The following is an 11,172-nucleotide window of genomic DNA, read 5'->3' on the forward strand; positions in this document are numbered from 1 at the left end:
CCTAGCCAGGAATACAAACGATACCCCCCCCCAAGCCTGCGGTCTCTGGGCACTGTCCAAAGCTGGGAGACCCTGAAAGAAATTGGAGAGGGAGGGAGGGAGGGACCCTCCTCCCAGGAGCGTACAGGGTTTGATTGGCAGCCCAGCTTGACAGTGATGGACAGTCAGCGCTGCCATGGAAACCAAGGCGTAGCCAATCTGGAGAGGCCAACTGGCAGCAAATCAGCAGCGGCAGTGGAGAAAGAGAGAGAATGTGTGCGTGCATGGTGGTGGTGGGGGTCCAGCCCGGGGAGGGGGTCTTCCATCTCTCTTCCCAGCCTCCCTTCCCCTCCTCCATTCACACAATCCTCTCCTCCCTCCTCCTCCCCCCATGCGCCAACTTGAGGCCGCGGTAGCGCTTTCTTTCTGCTGGCGCCTGAGCGCAGGAGCACTCCTTGCCAGCTAGCCCTCCGCCTCGGTCACCCCGGGACTGCATGGCCCTTTCCCCCCTCTCAGCAGCGCTTGGGCCCAGGCTCCGGGCAGGTGGAGGCGGCTGGGCCATCGGGCCAGTCCTGGTGTGCGGGGGTCTTCCAGAGTCTAGACCCGGGCCGGGGGTGCCCAGCTTGACTGCTTCCATGTTCCAGCTACTGCTGCTCAACTTCAGCCTGCGGCAAGTGACCAGCATGTGCGAGATGCTGGAGGAGAGCGGCAACGTGGAGCGCCTGGGGCACTTCCTTTGGTCGCTGCTCACAAGACTCTACTTAGAGGTAGCATTGGGAGCGGGTGGAGGAGGGAAACGCCTCCCTTCCCCACAGCTCCTGCTTGTTGTCTGCATTATTGAAATGGGCCCGGGAGCCTGGCATGTGCCGGTGTGGGGGAGGGGCGCCGCTGGCGGCTCTGCGGCAACCCCCCCGCTAGCTGCTGGGTGCAGGTGGCAGTGCCGCCACCCCCACCCAAGCCCTGGCTGCCCAAGCCTCGGGGCGGGGAATGGACTAGCTGGTTCCTTCGGCTTGGAGGATCGCCCCCTCAGCCCCAGCGGTAGGGGGGGCGGGGCAAGACGGCTTGACTTCAGGGGCAAAGAGGCGGCGGTAGCCACCCGGTCAGGGCTTTTGGTCGGGGGGGGCTTTTGGCAGGGGGGGCGGGGGCAGTTAGGCACCCCTAAGGGCCGGGCTGCCCTAGGCGAACACCTATTTTGCCTAGTGAGTGAGCTGGCCCTGGGTAGAGCAAACGCTAATCTGTGGTTTTAGGTGACCTACAAGTCACATGACTGATTGAAACACCTGCTGGCTTAGTCCCCTGTGGTGAGTAAAAATTGTATCCAGGTAGCCTGAATGGAATCTTTGAAAAAGCTGGACATTTTGTTCCTGGTAGGTTCATATGACACCTATTTTGCCTAGTGAGTGAGCTGGCCCTGGGTAGAGCAAACACTAATCCGTGGTTTTAGGTGACCTACAAGTCACATGACTGATTGAAACACCTCCTGGCTTAGTCCCCTGTGGTGAGTAAAAATTGTATCCAGGTAGCCTGAATGGAATCTTTGAAAAAGCTGGACATTTTGTTCCTGGTAGGTTCATATGACACAATGTCTGTATTGCCAGGCTGGGGGGGGGGACGACTTTATTTGGAAGTCTGAATTAATAAAATAAAAATTCAGTCCTTTCTATACTGAAATGTGAATGCGCTGGTAGAAAACATAATGCATAGATTCATGGGCAAAATGACATGAAAATTTTTTGAATCAGATGAGTGACGTGTACTTAGGAGCTTACTCAGAAGGTTGTGTTCTTGTCAGAGAGTACATTAGGCTGCAAGAGTTAATAAATTCTAGAGACTGATTCATCCCAGCCAGATATCTAAAGCTGAATGGCTTATTTAAGAAGAAAAAAAATCCCAGCTCCCTTCCTCTGTGGGTGGTAGCCTTGAAATCTGAGTGGTATCAGATTGTACTGCTCATGTTTACCTTGTCCACGTGGCCAGCTTGGTTAAAATTTAGTTTGGAAGATCAATTTCCCCCCCTTTACATCAGAGGGGAAGAGAGAAAGAGAAACACTAGAACATTATGTGTATAGTTTGTGCGTGTGTGTGTGCCTGTGCTAATTAAAGTGGGTTCTGCCAGATGCTAGTAATGCTAGGTTTGGAAAGCAGACAGCTGGAAAGGGAATCACAGAACAAAGAAGGAATGAAAACAACTAGAAAAATCTTGGATGTGCTGAGACTTTATCCTCCTATATACTGGGAAATCTGCATGGACAAATGGGAATAATCAATAAATGCCTTCTCAAGGTTGCTTAATGAAGAACAATAATCTTGTAGTGTGGTGTAATGTGCACCAGCCATATATCTAGTCCATGAGGGATTTTTGTCTTATCTTAAGGAGCGCTGGGCTGGAATTTCAAGGGTTACTGAGTGAGATTGGTCTTGAGCCGAAACTTTGTCTTTGTGGCTAATGGGGGTTTCCAAATTCTGTGTTTCCCACCAGCACAGGAAAAACAATGGTTTTGGGCATTTGTATATAGTTTCAGGGGGAAACGGTTACAGAAAGGGGGGAGGTGGATAATCCTTTCCCCACACACTGCTTTGCTTCTATAATGCCTCTTCCTCCTGACAACTTCCCCCCCACTAAATTGCCAAAGACTTCTAGGAACCTTGAATAGAGGAAAAGCCTCCAGAGGGGATGGATTGAAGAGGAAAGGGTATATCCCTACGATTTTGTGTATGGGTGGCAAACACAAGGTTGGGGATATTGTCTTCACTGACAGGCAAAGTCTGCATTGAGACATCACTTGACACTGATATCAATTAGACCTATGCACATACCTAGCTCATGGCTATGTGTTGCTCTTGCTCCTCCTTCTGTAGAGAATCCTGGTCAGAACTGAACTGCAGCTTCAAAACACCCCCCTCCCCCCATCTCTTTAGAATCCTAATTTGTATTGGGTGGGGGTACTGACTCCAGTTAATCCAGATGCCTCTGTTTGTATATTACTGGTACCTGGAGTTAGTTTCTAAATGGGATACTCCAAGGAAGAAAGTGGAGGGGATAAAGATAAAGTTTTATTTATGGCCGAAGCCAGCAGTGGAGGGGGAAATGAAGGCATGTACAAGCATGGCAAACAGCCAACAGCTTCACAGAAAATGGATGGTATGAGATGGTGTTTGGAAGGAGAGGTGGCACCCACTGGTGTTCGGGGGGGGGGAGTTCCAGGCATAAGGATGGGAAAGGTGGTGTTAAGATGAGCTTTGGACAGCTGAGATTGCCAGATTTTGTGCTGAATACAGTAGGATAATTTCTTGCATGGTTTGATCAGTGAGTGAAGGGGTCCAGCAGTCATACATGTCAAGTCAAGTCAGCCTTTATTGGCATATATCAGTAGAACTGAGGAGGAAGGACATGATCCTCCAGGTGTGTGGAGCCCTTCTTTTTGAAATAAATTAAAAGGGGGAAAAGCAGAGGTCATTTCGGGGGGGTCGTGGGGGATCGCAGTTCCCCCGGGTGAGGTACGGGGGGCGGGGCACATGACGAAGCCCCGCCCCCTGCTTCCGGCCGCCCTGCTTCAGGCCCTCATTCAGCCAGGAGGAGGCAGGAGAAGAGGGAGGGTAAGTTGCTTCCTCCCTGCCTCTCCCCACCCTTGCCTGCCTGGGGCCAGGGAGGGCCTTCGCGGGGCTTCCTTGCACTCCCGCCAGCCTTGCAGGTCCACCGCCGGGCCCCTCATGGGGCTCGGCAGTGGAGCTGCAAGGCCGGCGGCAGCGGCCGGTATCGTTGGGGGTGGGGTGTGTGGCCTTATGACACACTGCCGGTGATGTCAGGGGGTGTGGCCTTATGACACACTTCCGATGATGTCAGGGGGGTGGCATATGCTAATGAGTTATGCTAATGAGTCCCCCTAGCTCTTTTTCTACGAAACGACCCCTGGGCAAAAGTATGTGGAGCCCTTACCCCATGGCTGTGATTTTTGTTATGGTGGTAGTAACCATGCGTAGAATGTCTTAATTGGGCCAATGAGTACATTTTGGGGGGCTGTATCATCCTGCCACTTGTTGTGAAGATTGCCCTCTTCCATAAGTTTGCTCTGGACCTGGGTTGCTTGAGGATCACAACGTCAGAGATCTCAGACAACCAGACTGGATTTTTAAAAAGAAATGAAAAACAGAGGAGGCCTTGTTTTGGTGGAAAAGCTTGGAAAGGAACCAGAGTTCAGGTCTCAAGGATACTTGTCATTTTCACTTCCCTGCCAGCTGGAACCCAGCCTGTGAAGGGAAGGCAAGATCCTCTGTGTTTGTGTGGATGTGTCAGTGACCTTAAGCGTCCTTCCAGGAAGACCAATTTGATGATTACTTGGAAGTCTTTTCCCACCCACACTGTGCATAGCCAGGGAACAGCTTGTGCCAGAAGGGATCTTTAAGAAGACATGAGGCCTTTTCTCCCCAGGACCTGAAGATTATTTGTTCAATTTAATGTTCTTTAGGAAGCTCATGTTGGCTTACCTATGGGACTTCCAGTAGTCTCTTGCCCAACCCATGATCATATATGGAAGGCAGATGGTAGAGTTTTAGGCTGTGCACAGGAGCCAGGGGAGGTTTGTCTGCTGCAGGGTGAGCTCTGCTTAACGCTCCTTCACCTCCTCAAGGTAAACTCCACCGCTGTTGCTGAGGCTTCAAAGGGAGGAAGCTCTTACCCAGCAACAGCCAAAAGAGTCGACTGAGGACAGGAGTGATCATCACCACCTTTCCTGTGAATATGTCTATATGTCAATTTCTCTGTTAATTCTAAGGTTATTTTTCCCCTCTTCCCTTCTGTTTGGTGGATGTTTCTGTGTTTGCACTGAAGCTTTTATAAAATGAAAGCAAGAATTTAACCTTTGCATATGGACAAACACGTATCTGTTTTTGGCCAGACATAAGCTTTGTGTATGTGCACCAGGTGCCGAAAATGCTATAATGCAAAGATTTTTCAAAATTCATTGTAGTCCACCCAGCAGAACAGTTGGACGGCAGGAGTTCTGTGGTCACGTTATTTCCCTCTTCAAAAAAGTGATGTAATGACTTGCTCAAGATTGGTGTCCAGTACCACTTTATTTCCAAATTGAGTCTCCTTTGACAATCATGTCTTCAGTTCTGTACCCTTTCTGTCCCAGACTTGGAATTAGCTTGTTCTTGTTTCATTGTGAAGCGAAGCCATGTTTCTTCTTTTGTAAAAGGCATTTCAGTCTCAGGCTTTTCATGTCACATACAAAGGCTGTCAATATGAAAGAGAATTCTGAAGAGAAATGGAATATACGTCGCAGTTAATGGGTTTGTGTTTTGCATTAAGAACTTGTATAAAACAAGGCTTTTTGTGTCCTGTGTGCTGTGCTGACTTCTGGATTGGGGTTGGGGGAGCAGGCCACAGATCTTCAGTGAGTTCCCTCAGCCAACAAGAGGCAGAGGGGGATTATAAACACAGCACGTACCAGAGTCCTCTGACTAGATGGCTCATGCAAGCAAGTCAAGCCATACACTGAACTCTCTTTTTAAAAATACACAGAACTTCACTTTCCAAGTTTCCATGGAATAGTGACAAGCAAAACTATGTTGTCCACTTTTCCCCTTGCAAAATAGCATCAGGACAGTAATTTGTGGGTGGGAGAAGAGATGAGCACTTACTGCTCCCCCTGCAGATTGCCCTGGGTCCTGGCACTTCTTCTCAAGTGGTGTCAGATCCAGCCTAAATGATGGCTTCATTACTCTTTGTACTGGACTCTCTCACTCCCATCCCAGTTGCCCAGTCTTTTAGGCTACCTACACAGGATCTTGCTTCTAAGCTCTGCTTTATTCTAATGGCATGCTGGGTATGCCTAGTTAAGACGTAAGAGGAAAGCAAAGATTCTGGTCTGATCCTTGCTGAGGTAATTAACCTGCCGTTTCAGTTTGCAGGAGTCCTCCGTGCTCCTCCTCCAAAAGAGTCCTTGCACCTAGCAAACCAGTGCATCAAGAAGGAAACTTCTAACCTAGCTGTCTTTCTGGTGCGCTACTTTTTCTGAGTGCAGGAGTGTTTGTGGTATCGTGAGCCCTTCCCTTCAGCCTAAAGTGCTACATCCTGAACAATTCGATGATTTCATTACTTAAATCTGTGCAGTGTTTTTCTTTAAAGATTTCATCCAGCTTCCTCCAGCCTTCGCAGTGAGTCCTCTTACTCCAGGGCCCTGGCATCTTTTATGTATTTATTTATTGAGGTGTTTTTACCTTTTTCTCCACAGCAGAACACCAAAGGGACTTACAAATATGCACTTTAAATAAGCAAGAGTGCACAAGTTCCGTCCTGGGTTGGTCCTGGGTCCACTGGGCTGGCTCACTCAAGGATGCAATCTGTGAGAGACAGGCTGATGGCCAAGGGTGACAATCCCTTTGGTTCTTGCCTATCAGTTTGCACCTCTGGCCATGCCTAGGCTTTAGTACCTGCAACAGGAAGGGAAACAGGAGTTCAGCCCAGATGTAGTTCAGGAAACCGATATGTTCCTAAAAATTGCCCTCCCTTACTTTTCCTCTGGAGCTGCTAATATGTGAAAATACTTGGGGGTTTGCTACAGAGAAGAGGTTTTGGGCTTAAACTCAGATTAGGATCGACTATCTTGTGGTTTTATACCTGAGCAGAGATTTATATCCAGGTCCCCAACTCAAACTTGTCTTTAGTGGCTATTACTTTCTCTCTTTAAATAAAGGCTTTGACATCAGTAATTTTGATGTCTGGCTAACCACTAGTTGTCTTTCTTTCTCTTTCTCTTACAGATGATGAAGTTTGCTTGGGATAACTACAAACAATATGCCATGGGGAAAAATGAACTGCGGCCCCTCACTAAGAATGGACACATTGGTAACATGTTTGGTGAGCTGAGTTTCAATTTGCCTTCCATTTATTTTTAAAAGAGTGCAAGAGGCAAAGTCTTTTGACCAGAGAAGCTAGGACAGATTCTCTCCTTCCTAAAGTTAAGGGGGAAAAATGTCCATAGGATGTCAGGGTTTTGTTTTTTCAAATTTTGCAAGAGTTAGAGATATAGAACCCACTGAAGAAGAAAAAACCTCTCTGAATTTCAACATGAACTGTCTAGCCTCCTTTGCAGATATTAATCTAGAATACCTCCTTTGATAGATGTAACCTAAAATAGGGCCAATTAATTGTCATTCTTATGTGGTGAAATATGGCTTATGCCAGGGGTGGCCAAACTTTCGTAACATAAGAGCCACATAAAATAAAACCAGATGTTCAAGAGCCACAGGATATGAACAAATATTACACACGTTTTAATTGAAAGATATTAAAATTTGCTTTTTATTAACATTAAATGAGACTGCCAAAATAAAAACAAAAGAGGTAAAAACAGATATTGATATTTATTTGTCCAGTGATATGTATTTGTTTGCTAATTATATTTTTGTCAAAGAGAGAGAGAAAGAGAGAGAAAGGTGGAAAGAAAGAATGAAAGAGGTGGAGAGAGAGAGAGAGAAACAAAACAAATAGATGGGGGAGGGAAAGGGGAAAGGGAGAGAGAGAGGAAGGAAGGAAGAGAAAAAGAGAAAGAAAGGTGGAAAGAAAGCAAAGGGAGGAAGGGGGAGGGAGGAAGGGGGAGGGAGAGAGAAACAAAGAAAGCAAATAGATCGGGGAGGGGGAGGGAGGAAGGGAGAGTGGAAGAAAGAGAGAGAGAGAAAGAAACAAAGCAAATAGAGGGGGGAGGGGAAAAGAGAAAGGTAGAAAGAATGAGAGAGGTGGAAAGACAGAAGGAGAGAGAGAGAGAGAGAAACAAAGAAAGCAAATAGATGGGGGGACGAGGGAGAGAGGGAAGAAGGAAGGCAGAGAGAGAGAGAGAGAAAGGTGAAAAGAAAGAAGGAAAGTGGAAAGGAAGCAAAAAGATGTGGGGGAGGGAAGAGAGGTGGAAAGAAAGCAACTTTAACTTTAAATGCATCCTCCAAGCCCCCCCCCCCCCAATGCCAGCTGCTTGGATTGGAGAAGGGCTTTAAAGAGACACATGCCTTCTCCAAGCTGGGTGGTGGTGGTGGGACTTTGAGAACGCATTTAAAGTTGGTTTCTTTCTCTGCTCCCCCCCACACACATGAAGCCTACCCAAGGAAGGGAACACTAGCTGGGAAAGGAAAGACTGATCGGGGATGTATGCCTCCCCTTGGCTTCACCAGCCGCCCTGCTGGGAGCTGCACAATATGTGTGAAAGAGCTGCATGTGGCTCCCGAGCCACAGTTTGGCCACCTCTGGCTTATGCAATGCACAGTGACTGTGAAGTAGTTGTTTGACTGGCTTAGCAGGGATTTGGCTGTGCCATGAAACCATCAGCTGGATGACTCCTTTGCTACCTTTCAACAGTTGTAGCACAGAAGCTGAACACTACTTTGGACTTTGTTCTGAGGTCAAGCAGGGTGTGTGGGAGAAATGTGGGTATGAAACGGACACTGGTTTTAGTTGTATATTTTTTAATTTTTTATCTAGTATTTATTAATTTGATTTTTACCCCACCCTCCCCGCTGAGGTAGGCTCAGGGCGGCTTACATAAGAAACAATAGATAAGATAACAATATAAATATCTATATAAAATACACAAAAGTTATTAAAACCATCAACATAACGATGGCGGTATAGCTGTGGTAAAGTGCATTCAGCGGTATATCAAGTCAAGTCAAGTTTGACTATCAATTCAGCGGTATATCCACTATCGGCGGGCTCAGGCTGGAAATAGAATTGGCATGGGGCATAGATGATAACACAGCTCCTTACCTAAGTACCTGACGAAAAAGCTGTTTTCGCAGCCCTACGGAACTATGAAAGGTCCCACAGGGCGCTGATCTCGTCCGGAAGCTCATTCCAGTAAGTTGGAGCTGCCACAGAAAAGGCCCTGGTCCTGGTTGATACCAGCCTGGCAACCTTAGGACCGGGGGGGGTTTTTTTGCGGGCAGACAGTATTGCAACCCTGACCGTAGGGCTCTATGGGGAACATGTGGGGAAGGGTGGTCCCTCAAGTAGGTAGGTCCCTGACTATAAAGGGCTTTAAAGGTCAAAACCAGCACCTTGAAGCGAATCCAGTATGCTATTGGCAGTCAGTGCAATGCCTTCAGCGCAGGATGGATGTGCTCTCGCATAGGGAGACCTATCAACAGCCTGGCTGCCACATTTTGCACCAGCTGCAGCTTCCGGAGTTGCGCCAAGAGCAGCCTCATGTAGAGAGCATTGCAGTAGTCCAACCTCAAGGTGACCATTGCATGGATCACTGTTGCCAGATCATTGTTTTCAAGGAAGGGAACCAACTGCCTAATCAGCCGGAATTGGTAGAAGGCTGCCTTGGCAGTGGCTGCTACCTGGGCCTCCATTGTTAAGGCTGCATCCAGGAGCACTCCCAAACTCCTGACCCTCGGCGTTGGCACCAACGGCGCCCCATCGAAAGCTGGTAGTGGGATTCCTACCCCCGATCCACTCTGACTCAGGCACAGGACCTCCGTCTTCATCAGATTCAATTTTGATCGGCTCAGCCAGTCATCCAGCCATGTCCTGTAACATCCGGTCCAGGTCTTCCAGGGTAGAGTCAGACTGACTGCCCAACTACAGATATAGCTGAGTGTCATTTTATGTCGTTTACATTTATATTCTGCCTATCTATCCATTCAGTGCCTTCGAGGCAGCTGACAAAACAAGCGCAGTAAAATTACATCATGAAATCAATTAAAAACCAGAGTTAAAAATACATATATAGAACACAAGACAGAGAATATCAGGCAGGAAAGAGGGATTGTTGCGGAAATGCCTTTGCTTGGTGGTGGAAGGACCATATTTATTTATCAAGTTTATATCCTGCTCCCTCTCCCCAGGAATCGAGGAGCTAACAACATATAAGATGCAACAGATAAAACGGTATAAAATATGCAATAAATAAATTTTTTAAATATAAAGCCATTAAAAATATATCATGGTTGAAATCTACCAACCATCAAGCCGGGCAGGATTCATGGATGGTGAAGCCACAGCTGAAGCATAATTTACCAGCTATTTGATGAATTGCAGTCACCAAAAGGCTGCCTGGGGGGGAAAAAGCAGCTTTGCATGCCCGGTGGAGCCTAGAAATATCCTGCAAGACACACTCCTCTTTAGGCAACTGGTTCCACAGGACAAGGACCACTAATAGAAGGTGATAAACATATCCTTGGGGAAGGGCGTTCCATACTTTTGGCACCATGAGGAGGAATGGGCTTCTGATGTAGCTACATATGAAGGCCTCTGAAGGGCAGAGGGATTCTACAGGTTCCCACAGGGCTCCCCTGCCTTGTTGAACATATGGGAACTTTTGACATTTTGATAACAGGTAGTGGACACAATCACAAGCAGGAATTAAGATTGCTGGGGAAAAGATCAACAACCTCAGATATGCAGACGATACCACTCTAATGGCAGAAAGTGAAGAAGACCTCAAGAGCCTCTTGCTCAGGGTAAAAGAGGAGAGCGCAAAAGTGGGCTTGAAGCTCAACATAAAAAAAACTAAGATCATGGCATCCGGCCCCATCACTCCTTGGCAAATAGAAGGGGAAGTCGTGGAAGTAGTGACAGACTTCACGTTCCTGGGATCCCAGATCACCACAGACTGTGACAGCAGCCATGAAATTAAAAGACGCCTGCTCCTTGGGAGGAAAGCGATGGCAAACCTAAACAGCATGATAAAAAGTAGAGACATCACCCTGCCAACAAAAGTCCACATGGTCAAAGCAATGGTATTCCCAGTAGTCATGTATGGCTGCGAGAGTTGGACTATAAGGAAGGCCGAGCGCCGAAGAATAGATTCTTTTGAACTATGGTGCTGGAGAAGACTCTTGAGAGTCCCTTAGACTGCAAGAAGATCAAATCAGTCCATCCTAAAAGAAATCAACCCTGACTGTTCCCTGGAAGGCCAGCTAATGAAACTGAAGCTCAAATACTTTGGCCACCCAATGAGAAGGGAGCACTCACTGGAGAAGACCCTGATGCTGGGAAAGATTGAAGGTCAAAGAAGACGGGGACGGCAAAGGATGAGATGGTTAGACAGTGTCATAGATGCAACGAACATGAAATTGAGCCAACTTCAGAGGACGGCGGAAGACCGGAAGGCCTGGCGTGAACTGGTCCATGGGGTCGCGAAGAGTCGGACTCGACTGTGCGACTGAACAACAACAAAAGTGGGCACAACAACA

General features: G+C 47.6%; 1 protein-coding gene across 1 annotated transcript in view; it reads left to right on the plus strand.

Moving 5' to 3' along the window:
* MAN1C1 (mannosidase, alpha, class 1C, member 1) overlaps positions 1-11,172 on the plus strand; it is a 224,417-nt gene that overhangs the window by 74,341 nt on the left and 138,904 nt on the right. Inside the window, exon 2 of the mRNA XM_015411629.1 lies at positions 6,745-6,841. Coding sequence (XP_015267115.1) covers positions 6,745-6,841 — 97 coding nt within the window. The remainder of the gene's footprint in view (positions 1-6,744; positions 6,842-11,172) is intronic.

The sequence above is a fragment of the Gekko japonicus genome, unplaced genomic scaffold (assembly GCF_001447785.1).
Source record: "Gekko japonicus isolate JY-2015 unplaced genomic scaffold, Gekko_japonicus_V1.1 scaffold62, whole genome shotgun sequence".
Classification (NCBI taxonomy): domain Eukaryota; kingdom Metazoa; phylum Chordata; class Lepidosauria; order Squamata; family Gekkonidae; genus Gekko; species Gekko japonicus.